Source organism: Loxodonta africana, chromosome 4 (genome assembly GCF_030014295.1).
Source record: "Loxodonta africana isolate mLoxAfr1 chromosome 4, mLoxAfr1.hap2, whole genome shotgun sequence".
Classification (NCBI taxonomy): domain Eukaryota; kingdom Metazoa; phylum Chordata; class Mammalia; order Proboscidea; family Elephantidae; genus Loxodonta; species Loxodonta africana.
Window position 1 is genome coordinate 171,833,334 of NC_087345.1, and position 16,319 is coordinate 171,849,652.

The following is a 16,319-nucleotide window of genomic DNA, read 5'->3' on the forward strand; positions in this document are numbered from 1 at the left end:
TCTGATATGATTCTTTTAATTTCAGTTGGGTCTGTTGTGATATCACCCATCTTATCTCTTATTTGGGTTATTTGCTTCCTCTCCTGTTCTTCTTTTGTCAGATTGGCCAACGGTTTATCAATGTTGTTAATTTTTTCAGAGAACCAGCTTTCGGACTTGTTCACTCTTTCAATTGTTTTTCTGCTCTCTACCCAGAATAAAAAAACCCAACGCCGTCGAATCGATTTCTGTTCTCTCTTTCACTTAATTCTGCTCTAATTTTTATCATTTCCTTTCTTCTGGTGCTTGAGGGTTTATTTTGTTGCCCTCTTTCTATTTGTTCAAGTTGTAGGGGTAATTCTTTCATTTTCGCCCTTTCTTCTTTTTGGATGTATGCATTTATTGATATAAGACCTCTGAGCACCACTTTTGCTGTATCCCAAAGGTTTTGATAGAAAGTGTTTTCATTCTCATTGGATTCTATGAATGTCTTTATTCCATCCTTCATGTCTTCTATAACTCAGTCATCTTTGAGCAGGGCATTGTTTAGTTTCCAAGTATTTGATTTCTTTTCCCTGCTTTTTTTGTTATTGATTTCTATTTTTATGGCCTTATGGTCAGAGAAGATGCTTTGTAATGTTTGATGTTTTGGATTCTGCTGAGGCTTGCTTTATGATCTAACATGTGGTCTATTCGAGAGAATGTTCCATGTGCACTAGAAAAGAAAGTATACTTGGCTGCTGTTGGGTGGAGTGTTCCGTATATGTCTATGAGGTCAAGTTGGTTGATTGTGGCATTTAGATCATCAGTGCCTTTATTGAGCTTCTTTCTGGAAGTCCTGTCCTTTACCAAAAGTGGTGTGTTGAAGTCTCCTACAATAATTGTGGCGTTGTCTATCTCACTTTTCAATGCTGTTAGAGTTTGTTTTATGTATCTTGTAGCCCTGTCATTGGGTGCATAAATGTTTAAAACAGTTATATCTTCCTGGTATATTGTCCCTTTAATCATTATATAGTGTCCTTCCTTATCCTTTGTGGTAGATTTAACTTTAAAGTCTATTTTGTCCTGCTCCTTTTTCATTGCTGTTTGCTTAATTTATTTTTTTCCATCGTATGAGTTTTAGTTTGTTTGTGTCTCCAAGTCTAAGGTATGTCTCTTGTAGGCAGCATATAGATGGATCTTTTTTTTTTTTTTTAATCTATTCTGCCACTTTCTGTCTCTTTATTGATGCATTGAGTCGATTTACATTCAGTGTAATTATGGATAGATATGAGTTTAGTGCTTCATTTTGATGTCCTTTTTTTCCCCACTTAATTTTTTGTGCTTAGTATTTTTCTTTATATACTGTCTTTTCCTCTTATTTGTTGTTGCTGATTTTGTTTCTGCTGAGTCTTTTTTTTTTTCCTTGTATTTTATTTTGATGCATAGTGTCATTAGTCTCCTCTTTGGTTACCTTAATATTTACCCCTATTTTTCTTAGTTTAAACCTAACTTTTATTTCTTTATATTGCCTTGACTTACTCTCCATATAAAAGATCTATGACTAGATTTCTTAGTCCCTTTTTATTGTTTTAATGTTGTCTTCTTTCACATAATAACATCGCTGTTACCATGTTCTGAGTGTTCTTTTTATCTTGATTTATTTTTGTGCATTCCCTATCTGGGTTGACATCTGGTTGTTCTAGTCTTGGGTTGATGTCTGGTACTATCAGTGAACTCCTTGTAGTATTTCTTGCAGCTTTGGTTTGGTTTTTATGAATTCCCTAAACTTCTGTTTATCTGGAAATGTCCTAATTTCACCTTCACATTTGAGAGACAGTTTTGCTGGATGTATGATTCTTGGCTGCCAGTTTTTTTTTTTTTCCTTCAATGCTTTATATAAGTCATCCCATTGCCTTCTTGCTTGCATGGTTTCTACTGAGTAGTCCAAGCCTATTCCTATTGACTGTCCTTTGTAGGCGACTTTTTGTTCATCCCTAGCCACTCTTAAAATTCCCTATCTTTGGTTTTGGCAAGTTTGATTATAATATGTCTTGGTGACTTTCTTTTGAGATCTACGTTATGTGGAGTTCGATGAGCATCTTGGATAGATATCCTCTCATCTTTCATGATATCAGGGTAGTTTTCTGCCAAAAAAATCTTCACCAATTCTCTCTATATTTTCTATTATCCCTTCCTGTTCTGGTACCCCAATCACTTTTAGGTTATTTTCTCTTGATAGAGTCCCACATGATTCTTAAGGTTTCTTCATTTTTTTTAATTCCTTTATCTGATTTTTCTTTGCATGTATTGGTGCCAAGTGTCCTATCTTCAATCTCACTAATTCTGCCTTCCACTTCCTCAGTTCTGCTCCTCTGACTTTCTATTGAGTTGTCTAATTCTGTAATTTTATTGTTAATCTTCTGAATTTCTGATTGCTGTCTCTCTATGGATTTTTGCTGCTCATTAAATTTTTCATTATGTTCTTGAATAAACTTTTTGATTTCTTCAACTGCTTTATCTGTGTGTTCCTTGGCTTGTTCTGTGTTTTGCCTGATCTCCTTCCTGATTTCATTCCTGATGTCTTCAATTGTTCTGTATATTAATATTTCGTATTCTGCATCTGGTAATTCCAGGAAAGCACCTTCATCCAGAAGATTTCTTGATTCTTTGTTTTGAGCTCTTGTTGAAGTGGTCATGGTCTGCTTGTTTATGTGATTTGTTATTGACTGTTTTCTCCAAGCCATCTCTAAGTTATTGTATTAGTTTATTTTATGTTTCCTTACTGTATCCTAGCTTCTTGCTTTGTTTTGTTTTGTTTTGATATGTCCAAATAGGCTGCTTGAGTGAGCTAGCTTGATTATATTCACCTTTGAAGTTCTAACATCCTATCACCAGATAGCTACAGCTGTTGTCAGGTATATGAGTCCAGGAGTCCATTCACTTTTCTTGTATGGATTCAGCTCAGGTGCCCAGGTATTTGATCAACAAGTGTGTGTTACAGGCTGTGTCCTACAGTCTTAGAGGGGCAGGGGTGATTAGTGTAGGTACAGGTATCTGGTTGCAGCAGGGGATCATGCTCTGAAGAAGTTGGGGGGTTGACAACCATACTCTCAGTGTCTTTTAGGAAAGCGTGTTTCCTAGAGTACACAGGTGGGTGGGTTCTGCAGATGGACCATGGGCACCCAGTGCTTTTGGTTGTAAGGACTGGAAGGTACCAGTTATCCTTGGACCCCTGTCGCAGGTGGCTAGGCAACATGGGTGGAGCCACCAGTCCTTAGCCCCCTGATGTGGGTAGATGAGGACCCTGTTTAATAGGCAAAGCGGTGTCATATATCAAACACCCACCTCTCCACCGCACAGCTGAAACAGTTGCAGTCTGCCAAGGGCCTATTCTACTGAAATATGCCTGTACAGGTCTATGCAGGAGGGAAAAGTATTCAAAGTCCATGGACCATTTATGCCTAGACAGGTGCTGCTTCTGTCCTGAGCTCCCCAGCTTAGTGGAGCTGGCAGATTATCTTTTCCCCCAGTTGTGAATTTATTCCTTCTCCAAGGCCATGGGAATGGCCAGGGTGTGTGGCAGGGCCTATCTCAGGCCCAGAGAAATCAACAGCCACTGAAGCCGACTTGGGAGCTGGGGGTGCTGTAAAATAAACACAAGTGCTTAACTTTTGCCAAAAGTGCCATTCTTTGGTTCCAGAGGTGTGAGTAGGCTGTGCAGCTCTCTGTCTCTCCCTGAGTCAACTGCATCCAGAATGCTACCATCGCCCCATAGCGGCAGTTATATTGATGAGATCCACAAGGTTAGATAGTGCCTTAAGGCAATCTCTACTGAAATATAAAATACAGAAAGCAGTGTGCTGGGAGCAAAGCATGTCTTTTGGACCCACAGTTCCTGCCCAGAGAAGCTCCTAATCCAGGGGAAGACTGATGAGATAGCCTACAGACAGAGAGAGCCTTCCCCTGGAGCTGATGCTCTGAATTTGGACTTTTAGCCTACTTCATTGTGAGGAAATAAATGTCTGTTTGTTAAAACCATCCACTTTTGGTATTTCTGTTATAGCAGCACTAGATGACTAAGACAATTCTTAAATCCCTCCAGCCTGGAGTTGGTAATGGCTCTGCTTCTACTGTTGTTGTGCCTTGAGTTGATTCCAACTCACAGCAACTCTATATGACAGAATAGAACTGCCCTGTGGGATTTCCTAGCCCAGAGTTATGGAGTTGCCCCCTATGGTTCCTTTGCACTGACATCTATGGAAAGAATGTCTTGGTGAATACATTGTTCTCAAATTATCCTAATTTGAATGTGCCATCTCTTTTTTCTTGGAACCCTTTATCAGACACACTTATGCACCTCCTCATATTTGCTTGACCCCACCTCCCTTCTGTACTCTTAGTTGCTTACTCACGGAGAGTCCCTGCCTCTGCCCATTGTCACTGCTACCACCACATCACCTGCTGACACTGACCATCTCCAAGTCTTCACCAAGGTGAGTGCTGAGCTCCAACATGGCCTCACTGCTCCTGCTCTAGTGGGTGCAGCCTGAGGGTCTGATCACCTCCATCACTTATAGATTTGGATGAGATGTTAATCCCAGCACATGGCAAACAGCTTCCTCAGAAACTGCCTAAAGGGGTCTGGTGATGCAACCCAGATGTGTAAAAGAGTTTGCATTTCATGGGAAAACCTTGGCCAATGAGAGACAGGAGCAAGAGGAGAGAAAGAGAATGAATCCCTCTTCCTTCCTCCCTTCAATGGACTGTTTTGGGTACCATGTTCTGTAAGGCCTGTCTGAGATATCCCATGTAGCCAAGAAACCAGCTGTGTCTTTTCTGAAGCTGTGACCTCTTCAGTAATATGTTTCCTTTCATTTGCTTTCCCTCCTTTCCTGCTTCTCTACCCTCTTCCCTCAATCTCACTGCCCTCGAATTGAACCTCCCATCGGGCATTAGCAGATAAGCATTTCCACATGCTATGTTTCCTGGGAAGTCCAGTCTAAGACCCTCAGTGATACAGATCCTTTCCCTTTCTACAAGCTTATTACAGCTCTCACTGTTCCAACGTTATAGTTGCTGCATACTCCTCCATCAGTTCAGGCCAACAGAATTCTGTACCGAATTACATTAAATGTCCCAGTTGATATTTTTACAAGTCCTGATCTTGTAAAGATTGAAAACTCCTTATGAGCTAAGGTCATGTTCATTTTACAGTTCTGTTTCTATTATAAAGCAAATACATCCTATAACAACACAAGGAACTTCTTTCCTATCTTGTCATTGCTGTTAGGTGCCACAGAGTTGGTTCCAACTCATAGCAACCCATTGTACTACAGAACAAAACACCACCCAGTCCTGAACCATCCTCACAATCATTCTTGTGCTGAAGCCCATTTTTACAGCCACTGTGTCAATTCACGTCATTGAGGGTCTTCCTCTTTTCTGCTAACCCTCTACTTTATCAAGCATGATGTTCTTATCCAGGGACTAGTCCCTCCGGATAACATGTCCAATGCATGTGAGATGAAGTCTTGCCATCCTCGCTTCTAAGGAGCATTCTGGTTGTACTTCTTCCAAGAAAGATTTGTTCATTCTTCTGGCAGTCCGTGGTATAGTCAATGTTCTTCGCCAACACCATAATTCAAAGGTGTCAATTCTTCTTCAGTCTTCCTTATTCATTATCCAGGTTTTGCATGCATATGAGCCAATTGAAAACATCATGACTTGTCAGGTGAACCTTAGTCTTCGAGGTTACATCTTTGCTTTTCAACACTTTAAAGAGGTCTTTTGATTTCTTGACTACTACTTCCGTAGGTGTTGGTCGTGGATCCAAGTAAAATGAAATCCTTGACAACATCAATCTTTTCTCCGTTTATCATGATGTTGCTTATTGGTCCAATTGTGAGGATTTTTGTTTACTTTATATTGAGGTGTAATCTATACTGAAGGCTGTGGTCTTTGATCTTCATCAGTAAGTGCTTCAAGTCCTCTTCAGTTTCAGCAAGCAAGGTTGTGTCACCTGCATATCACCAGTTTTTAATAAGTCTTCCTCCAATCCTGATGTTACGTTCTTCTTCAGATAGTCCAGCTTCTTAGATTATTTGCTCAGCATACAGATTGAATAAGTATGGAGAAAGGATACAACCCTGAAGCATACCTCTCCTGGCATTAAACTACGCAGTACTCCCCTGTTCTGTTCAAATGACTGCCTCTTTCTCTATGTACAGGTTCCTCATGAGCACAATTAAGTGTTCTGGAATTCCCATTCTTCACAATGTTGTCCATAATTTCTTATGATCCACACAGTCAAATGCCTTTGCATAGTCAATAAAACACAGGTAAACATCTTTCTGGTATTCTCTGCTTTCAGCCAGGATCCATCTGACATCAGCAATGATAGCCCTCATTTTACATTCTCTTTTGAATCTGACTTGAATTTCTGGCAGTTCCCTGTTGATGTACTGCTGCAACTGCTTTTAAATGATCTTCAGCAACATTTTACTTCTACGTGATGTTAATGATATTGTTTGATAATTTCTACATTCTGTAGGATCACCTTTCTTTGGGAAAGGCATAAAAATGGATCTCTTCCAGTCAGTTGGCCAGGTAGCTGTCTTTCAAATTTTTTGGCATAGATGAGTGAGTACTTCCAGCATTGCATCCATTTTTTGAAACATCTCAATTGGTATTCCATCAATTCCTGGAGCCTTGTTTTTCACCAATGCCTTCAGTGTATCTTAGATTTCTTCCTTCAGTATCATCAGTTCTTGATCATATGCTACCTCCTGAGATGACTGAGTGTCGACTAATTCTTTTTGATGCTTCCTGTGTCATTTGGTATTTCGCTGATAGAAACATTCACTACTGTAACTCAAGGCTTGAATTTTTTCTTCAGTTCTTTCAGGTTGAGAAATGCCAAGCATGTTGTTCCCTTTTGGTTTTCTAACTCCGGAACTTTGCACATTGCATTATAATACTTTACTTGTTTTCTACAGCCATCTTTTAGAATCTTCTGTTCAGCTCTTTTACTTCATCATTTCTTCCATTCACTTTAGCTGCTTGACCTTCAAGAGCAGGTTTCAGAGTCTCTTCTGACATCTGTTTTGCTCTTTTCTGGCTTTTTAATGACCTCTTGCTTTCTTCATGTATTGTAAAAAATCCAGTGCCATCGAGTCGATTCCGACTCATAGCGACCCTATAGGACATATATAGGTAGGAATAATATAGGGAATATAGGATTTGGATTCTCATCTTAACAAGCTTTGGTAGGAAATTTCTTTCTCCTCTTCTGTTATGAGTTGATTTGTGTTCCCCAAAAATGATATGTTAAAGTCCTAGCCTCTATACCTGTGAATCTGAACCTTTTCGGAAACAGCATCTTTGTAGACGTAGTTAGTTAACGTGAGGTCCTACTGGATTAGAGTGGGCCCTGATCCGATGTGACCAGTGTCATTATAAAAAGAGGAGAAGAGACATAGAGGGAGACACAGAGGGAGGACAGCCACGTGACAATGCAGACAGAAACTGGAGTGGTGTATTTAAAAGCCAAGGAACGCCCAGGATTACCAGCCACACCGGAAGCTAAGAGAGCGGCCTGAAGCAGTTTCTCCCTCAAAGCCTCCGGAGGAGTCACAGTACTGACACCTTGCTTTCAGACTCTGGCCTCCAGAGCTGTGAGAGAATAATTTTTTTGTTTTGTTTTAAGTCACTTCGTGGTACTTTGTTGCAGCAGCCTGGGAAACGAGCACAACTTCCCTGCAGTGACAGAATGAAACTTAGAGGACAGGGCATGAACTTTGGAGTCAGAGGGACCTGGGTTCAGGTCTCACTTCTGCCGTTTATTCACTGTGAGTCCTTGGGCCACTTCCCTAACCTCTCAGTCTCAGTTCCCTTGCTGGCTAAGGTACATAAAAGCAGCTACCACAATGTCAGTGGCAAATAAAGCACTCAGTCGATGTTAGTTTTCATTTCCTCTGAGGTTTCTCTCCTGCTTGACAAAATGAAAACCTCATACATGACATTGGCTCAGGCAACACTTTCTAAGCGAACAGGCTTTGCAGTCCTGAACACAGCCCTCCCCCACGCAGGCCCAGGCCCTGGCTTATCGAAAGCAGGTGTGACCCACTCTGGCTTTCTCTGAGACCCGGCCACCAAAGCAAGTAACAAAGGAGACCAGCACTTCCCAACACTCCTGCTAACTCCAAGGTTAGGGTTATTGTGGGAGAGCTTTGCTCTTAAAACACTTGTTACCATTTTCTGAATTCACAATTTACCATGAGTCTATTTATTCATCCTAAACAGAAATGTTGTTGTTGTTGTTAGCTGCTGTTGAGTTGGCCTCCAGTCAGACTGTTGTCATCCATGGGGTTTCACTGGCTGATTTTCAGAAGTAGGTCACCAGGCCTTTCTTCCTAGTCTGTCTTAGTCTGGAAGCTCCACTGAGACCTGTTCAGTGTCATAGCAACACACAAGCCTCCACTGACAGACAGGTGGTAACTGCTTGAGGTGAGTTGGCTGGGAATTGAACTGGGTCTCCTGCAGGGAAGGTGAGAATTCTACCACTGAACCTCCACTGCCCCCATGTTTGGACCTTAGCAGATCCATAAACTTGTTGCCTCTCAGTTTCCTTTCTTATAATCTTAAAGATTTCAGTGACTGCGAGTAACCTGAGAGGCCCTCTGGTTCCACCCCTCAACTTCTAGAGGAGGAAACAAAAGCACAAGGAAAGCCAAGAGCGGAGACACCCCACCTCACAGCACAAATGGTTGAGAAAAGGCTTAGACTACAAAGTGAGACACATGTTCAGGGCCTCCTCTGATTAAAAACACTTCCTTCTGGAATCACTGAGAAACTGTCTGTAAGGAAAATAAGACGTAAATCTATGTGGAAATTAGGCTACCGTTTGTGTAGGTTTTTTGGTTGTTGTTTTACAAAAGGTTCTATAATTGCATATATTTGTATTTGCATAAAATATCTTTGCTAGCAGCAATTATCTCCCAAGAGCTGAAGAACTGATGGGGGGAAGGGTCCAGGAATGGGAGGGAGACCTAGTTTTTACTGTTCGAATATTTTACCATGTGCACATAGTATTTATTCCAAAAAAGGCAATATGAATTTTTATTAAAAATATGGAAAAATTTGGAAACAGTGATGACAGATGCACATGATGAATGTAATTAATGTCATTGAATTGTACATGTACAAAATGATGAAATAGGAAATAAATAAATAAATAAACCAATCTTTTCTGCTAGTCTCCTTCAACAAAATAGAGAGAAAATCAGTTCTGAGTGAAAAATAAGAGAAGTCACTACTGAATTGATAGATGATTAAACTAGAAGCAAATAACCTGGAGCAATGCAAACCTCAAGAAACCACATTCTTATCTCAAAGCTCATGAGGCATTACTGGTTGGATAGTAGATTTCTGTCCTTCCAAACTGACCACTGTAGCTCAGGCAGCCACCACCTGTCTGTCCATGGCGGCTTGCATTCTGCTATGATGCCGAATCAGAGCTCCCAGACAAGACAGGCTGGGCAGCGCTTTCTTCCGCTCTGCATGCGGCAACAACAGTGTCGAAGCCCCCTGCTGCCTTGGATGAGTTTTCCCTGGAACTGGTGCAAGACACTAAAGAGGGAAATGCGGAAAGCAGTTGCCTGCTCACTTTTGCCTGCTGGCCCTACCAAAAAAGGAACTTTGGATTCCAATGAGAAACTCTGAATTAATTACCTTGCTCTTTCTCTTTGTTTTTGATGTGACTTAATTAAGAGAAACAATTGGTGCTTTCCTGCTCAGTGGCCTTGGCTGGGACTCATAATTAATCCACAGAGAGAAGTTGTGAGAAGTAGGAGGGGGCCTCCCAGGGCCTGAGTCACCACTCTGTCCTCTGTCCTATTGGGAGCAAAACTTTGGTAAGACCAGAATTTCCAATAAGAAGAAATACCTAGGCAGGTGGTGGGAATGTGGGGTTGGGAGTGGGGCGGTTGGAGGTCATGCCACTTCCTTACCGCACAAGCTGAAAGTTGGCAGAAGCCCTTCTTGGCGCCTGCTGTTGTCATCTGTAGCCTCTCCCTCATCAGTTGCATCGGAGCTGTAGCTCATTGGTACATTTGTCAAAAGCAATATTGAACCAGGAGTCAATCTGTAACTCTAAGCTTTCATTTAACTGTCCTCATATTGGTCCCAAAATCATGGGGATGCCAGGTACAATGAGATAAAACACTGCCTGGTCCAGACATTCCCATGATCCATTGAGGATCAGACCATTATGATCCATAGGGTTTTTCACTGGCCGATTTTCAGAAACAGATTGTCAGGCCTTTCTTCCTAGTCTGTCTTAGTCTGGAAGCCACCCACTGCTGTCAAGGTGATTCCAACTCATAGCGACCCGATAGGACAGAGTAGAACTGCCCCATAGGGTTTCCAAGGCTGTAAATCACTGCAGAAGCAGACAGCCACATCTTTCTCCTGCAGAGCTTCGGTGGCTTAGAACTGCTGACCTTTCAGTTTGAAGTCAAGCACTTTAACCACTGTGCCACCAGGGCTTCTATTAGTCTGGAAGCTCTGCTGAAATCTGTTCACCGTCATAACGCTCAAGCCTCCACTAACAGACGGGTGATGGCTGCTTATGAGATACGTTGGCTGGGAATTGAACCCGGACCTTCCACATGGATGGTGGGAATTCTACCACTAAACCACCAATGGCCCCAAGCCTTCGGTAGTGCCCATTAACCCTCTTTTTCCTGAAAATATTCTGCTTCCTTTGCATCTTCCTTGATGCCTTGGAAAAATGTTGATCAGGCTCAGGAGAATCAAGTCCACCAGAACCTATAAATCAGTGAATGTGGGAACGTGTTCCAATCGAGTGCAAGATGAGCCCTGCTCTCTGAAGCCCGACATTCACGTGGAAAAACGAAGCCGATGCACATTAAGGTTCACATGGAGAGACTTTAGCATGAAGTAATGAAAGGAAATAATAGTATCATATAGTATCGATAATTATATAATATTTATATATTTTAATAATAGTATATAATATATATAATTATATTATAATAATAATAGCCAGTGTTTGTGGAGCAATTCCACGTTATTTGTATGATGTTAAATTACGAAGACAACTCAAGGCACTCCCACCTAGAGCTGTAATGAGAGAATTCTCTGCCCTTTAACTGATTACTTGTTCATTTGCCTTTGCAGTTGGCCCCCTTGCACAGTCGTGAGACTTAATGGGATCTGGTTACAACAGCTACTGTGCTGTGCTGTCAGCAGATAGCCAGCTGTTATGGCTTCTTGATCTATAACATGTGGCGAAGCAGATTTCTCTGAATTGGTGAAGTACTCAGAACTTCTCCCAGCATTGAAAATAACTGAAACACGTGCTTTGTTCTCATGCATGGTAACTGCACGTGATAATCTCTCACTTTCTCTCACTTCCGTTTTGAAGTGAGACAAATCAATTTTCCCATGTCTAAGTCAAACATGGGAGATGAACAGGGAAGCAATAAACGGTCTTGAGAGAGGGAAGAGCCAAGCTCCAGATGTTCAGGCGGCAGCTGCTGCTCACAGAGGTCAGGACCTTTGTCCCAAAGAACAGGGGAGAGTGATAGATGATACCCTCTCCTCCCGCTTCAGACTCCCCGTTTGCTCACTCCACAGAGAGTGCAACAAACACCCCAGGGAGGGCGGGTACCAAACCAGTTGCTGTTGAGGTGATTGCCACCCAGCGCATGTCACAGTAGAACTGTGCTCCACAGGGTTTTCAGTCGCGAGTTTTCTGGAAGTAGAGCGCCAGGTGTTTCTTCCGAGGTACCTCTGGGTGAACTTGAACCTCCAACCTTTCATTCAGCAGATAAGCCTGTTAACTGTTTGGAGCACCCAGGGACCCTAGGTTGGATACAGATTATTACAAAGGTGCTTTGTGTGCAGCTACTTTACATCTCTCTTCTCTCGTCCCTAAGTGGACTTTTGAAACCAGACATTGGTCCCCAAAGCATGGCATTGTTATCGCTGCTTTCTTTTGCCTTGGAGATAAAATTGGCATTTTAAAAACCAGCTCACAGGCAAAAAGTAAAATTGCAAGTAATTGCTTGGCCAAAAAAGTCTTTTTGGAAACAGATACCTTAAACAAAGAGCCTTGTAAGAGTTCCAAAATGGAATGTGCACCCTTAAGCAGGGACAAATTAAGTAAGAGGGGCCAGCCCCCTCCTCACCTGTGTTCCCTGCAGGGTCCGGCAGTTCTTTGCCTGAGTAGGTCCCCAGAAGGCTTCAGCTCTCCACTAAGCAGGGGTGCTCTCCCACTCAGCACACTTCCTCCAGGCTGCCCACAGGGCTTGGCCTCGGACCCCTGACATCGAGCAGTCTTTACTCCTGTGATGTAGTCCTGACATCACACCCTGTGATGCTTAGTGTTACCTGTCAGCTTGGCGAGGCTCTGGTGCCCAGCTGTTGTGTCAAACACTGGTCTAGGTGTTGCTGTGAAGGTACCGTATTTTGTAGATGCGGTTAACATTTGCAACCGGTTGATTCTAAGGAAAGGAGATTACCCTGGATAATGTGGGTGGGCCTCATCCGATTAGTTGAAGGATTTAAAGAGCGAAACCTGAGGTTTCCTGGAAAAGAACGAATTCTACCTTAAGACTGTAACACAGACATCTTGCTGGGGTTTTCAGCCTGTGAAGTTATTTTGGACTTGCCAGTCCCCACAATCATTTGAGCCAACTCCTTAAGATGACTCTCTCTCTAATATATATGTACACACGCACACACACACTCATACATAGAAACAGAGAAAGAGAGTTGGGTTTCTCTGGAGAACCCTGATCAATACAACTACTAATCAAATTGCAGGCTTAAGAAAAAAAATCCTCTGGGCCCTCCAGAAAACACTGGCTTTTATAGTAACACCATATAAATTTGCTATCAATAAAAGGCCGATTTGTTTGGGTCCGTCTGAAAGTAATCAAGCACCAGAGAGAAACACAGGGAACTGAAAGAAGACCTGTCAGGTCTCACATCAGAGCTCAGTAACATGGCAGACATCGGCGGAAACTTAGCTTTAGGAGCAGAAACCCATTGGCTGATCCCCAGATAGAAGCCACCTCTCCAAAAACCAAAAAAAAAAAAAAAAAAAAACCCAAACCTGTTGCTGTCAAGTCGATTCCAACTCCTAGCGACCCTATCAGACAGGGTAGAACTGCTCCATAGGGTTTCTTCTTTACGGAAGCAGACTGCCACATCTTTCTCCCGCAGGGTGGCTGGTGGGTTTGAACCGCTGACAAGCTCTTATTCACTGAGCCACCGGTGCTCTTCCCATTTCTCCAAGGCTGGGTAAATTCCCATCAGGTCAGGCCAATTGCTGACAGGCAGTCATCTTCACTCGTTTCAGGTGACTTTACAGACTTGAAGGTAACACACAAGGAGCTAAAAGATAGTGAAGGTAGGAGGACTCACACTTAACGATGTAGTGAAAACCAGAAGATGAGGCTCTAACCCTGGCTCTGTTGCCTTCAACCAGCCATGACTCACCAACAAGGGATCTGACAGGATGGCCTCAAAGGCCTGCAGTGGAGGGACCCCCTCTCCACTTGCACATGCATTCCAGTGCATCTCTCATCCCGGATAGGGCCCTTGCCACCTGAAGCAGGAATTAGCAAACTGGGCAGAAGGAAGTTTCAGGACGTGATTTTTCTCTCCCAGCGACACTCATGCCTGACTGTCCGACTGCCCATCTTCTCAGGATGAAGTGCGATGGGTTCCCCGAGAACCTAGTCAGGCCTCCTTGCTTCTCTGAAGCAGGTTCTCTGTCCGGGCACAGTTCTCTGCCTTCCCGGTGAGCGGCTCTGCAGAGCCTGGGGTGCGGGTTTCAGCCCTGAACTTCTCCTGGCAGCTCTCGCCACCGCTTCCTCAGCCATCGCCACCACTGACCGGTTCTCAGAACACAAACATCCCCAAATCTCCCCACCAGAGTTCAGATTTACAAAATAGGAATGCTTTTCCCCAGATGGGATTTGTTAAGCAGGACTCAATTTACACAGGCTTTGTCAGTTTTTTTGGAAAATCATCAGAAGTTGTATACCTTTAATCAGGGGCAGATCCAGGTTTTGTTGGGCCTGATTTGGGGTGATGAGAAATTATAGGACCACAGAAAAGGCCAGTGTGAGTGAGGAGCCCTGAAGCCAAGGCTTCATTAGCTTTGTGGAGAATTCCCGCCCCCGCCTTTTCCTTGGGAAGGGAACCCCCTTGGGGACTGGGCTTCCTGTGCAGAGATGATTGGTCTCTTGAGAGCAGCATGGTGTGAGGACAAGCATGAGCGTGGGAGTCAGAAAGCCCTGGGTACAAATGCCAGCTGCCTATACCCCATCCCCTACAGCCCATCCCCAGTCCCAGTTAAGAATCACACTCCTCACAATAATTAAGACAAAATATTGGATTTATTTGGTTGACCTGACCAATCACATTGGACAAAATGCTGGTTTCATTTGCGGACTGTCAAAACATACCTTAAGTAGGAGTACTCACATACTTTACAATGTCAAAATACATATATATAGATAGATATAAGACAGTCTCATGAAAGCATTTGCTATAAAACATACACAGTATGCTATTCTAATATACAAATGCTTGAAAGAAAGTAGTCATAAGAATTATAAAAGAAGCATTGTTTAAGAATTTACAAAAGTTCCTGTTTTTCTTTAAGGTTACATTTTCATCCTTTGGGATGTACAGAAATTATGTGGTTTACACAGTTTTATCCACATTCAAAACATCGTGTTTCAAATGTTCTAGGCATAGCACGTACAGTACAAAATGTTTCCATAGGAATATATTAGGACGTGTCATTAGTGATAGGCTGTCAGATGGCACCTAATTCACCGCTCAGCCATTTTTAAGACACTAGCTCAGCTTATTGCTACAATACTCAAGTTATCCTATTTACCCAAAACATAATGAATTCGATTTGTACTAAAATCTACTGACAAAGGCTTAAAGAGTTATGACATAATATTTATACCAAACAATTATTCTGAGTTAAATGAAGACCCCCACACTTAAATTAGAATCAAGAACAGTAATTTTAGGCTAATATATTATCCTTGTGATTAAAAATCTGAGCAAAGTGCAAAGTGAATGGAATCAGTCACCAAAAACGATCCTTCTATGAACTCCCAATGTCCTTCCTTGGAGTCACACCACCTGAGAAATGAGAACCTGTAGACCTAGTGTGTACCAGTGTCGCTTCACAATCAGACACACGGGAGCCGCCTGGAGCTCACATTCATGAGTCATTGGAGCCACGGTGCACAGCTAATGAATGGCACAAGCCATTGTATAGAGTCTCCGTGTCCAGTCAGCAGAATCAGCTTCCAGAAGATAAACGCTGAGTCTTAATTTAGAGGAAATGATGTCATCAATCAGCCATACTCTAGCGTGGGTGGACCCCGAACAAGATTGAAATAGCCGGCCAGGGCTCCCAGGTCTATGTACAGAGAACGTTGTCTCTTTAGCATCTCGGATTCCTCTGTGCTTCCTGTGCATGAAGAATCTGAAAAGGGCAACATTGAAGACAATAAATCACGAGGGAAAAAGCCCAATAATAAATACCTGTTCCTTCTGCAAAGGAAGAATACTTTGGGGCCTAATGCAATAGCCTCTAAGCTCTGGTTTTCTCAAAGACTGGTTCTGTGAACAGGATGGACTAGCTGACATAATACGACGTATACCAAAGAGTTCACAGAAGAGTCAATGGCTACAGGAAATTATTTGGAAACCCCGGCATATTTTCCAACATTCCAGACGGTTCTCTTTGATACAGAAAAGTCAGACAAGCAGCAGAGGAATGCAAGTCAGCTTTACAGGCTTGGCATCTGGCTTTGGATCTAAATGGACTAAGAATGCCACGGATATCAATGATAAAAATGGAAGCCGTTCTCCTAGGCTTATTCAGTGCTCCTGGAATGCTTACCAACGTTCCTAAATGGGAAAGTTCCACAACTGGCAAAGAGTTTCAAGCACAGGAAAACAGAAATACGAGTTGACTTTAAACTCAGTATTTTCTCTGTGCAGAACTGTGCCATGATATTTACAACAGAAGACGGTAGCAGGCACCGTAACTGAACTCAGAAGAACCCCGTGCTTTACCAACTGCAAAACTATCATCCCTGATTTGTTTTTAAAACCAAAAGATATTCTCTGCTGCAAAAAAGCAAGCCAAAGGCAATTCCCAAGGACTGTGTTAACCACATTCGCACTGAAAACCTGTTATAATTTCCTGGTAAATTGGCCAATTTAAGACAAAATGCTTTTGTACCGGCTGAAAGTTCTCAAACAACTTATGGTACTCAAGAAACTGTTTT

At 42.5% G+C, this 16,319-nt stretch overlaps 1 protein-coding gene across 2 annotated transcripts in view; it reads right to left on the reverse strand.

Annotated features, from left to right (window-relative positions):
- Positions 1 to 1,371: 1,371 nt before the first annotated feature.
- MAP3K8 (mitogen-activated protein kinase kinase kinase 8) overlaps positions 1,372 to 16,319 on the reverse strand; it is a 36,041-nt gene continuing 21,093 nt past the window's right edge. For both annotated transcript variants that reach the window (XM_010590641.3, XM_010590640.3), the window contains exon 8: positions 1,372 to 15,508. In XM_010590641.3, the coding sequence (XP_010588943.1) occupies positions 15,378 to 15,508 (131 nt within the window). In that variant the 3' untranslated portion in view covers positions 1,372 to 15,377. The remainder of the gene's footprint in view (positions 15,509 to 16,319) is intronic.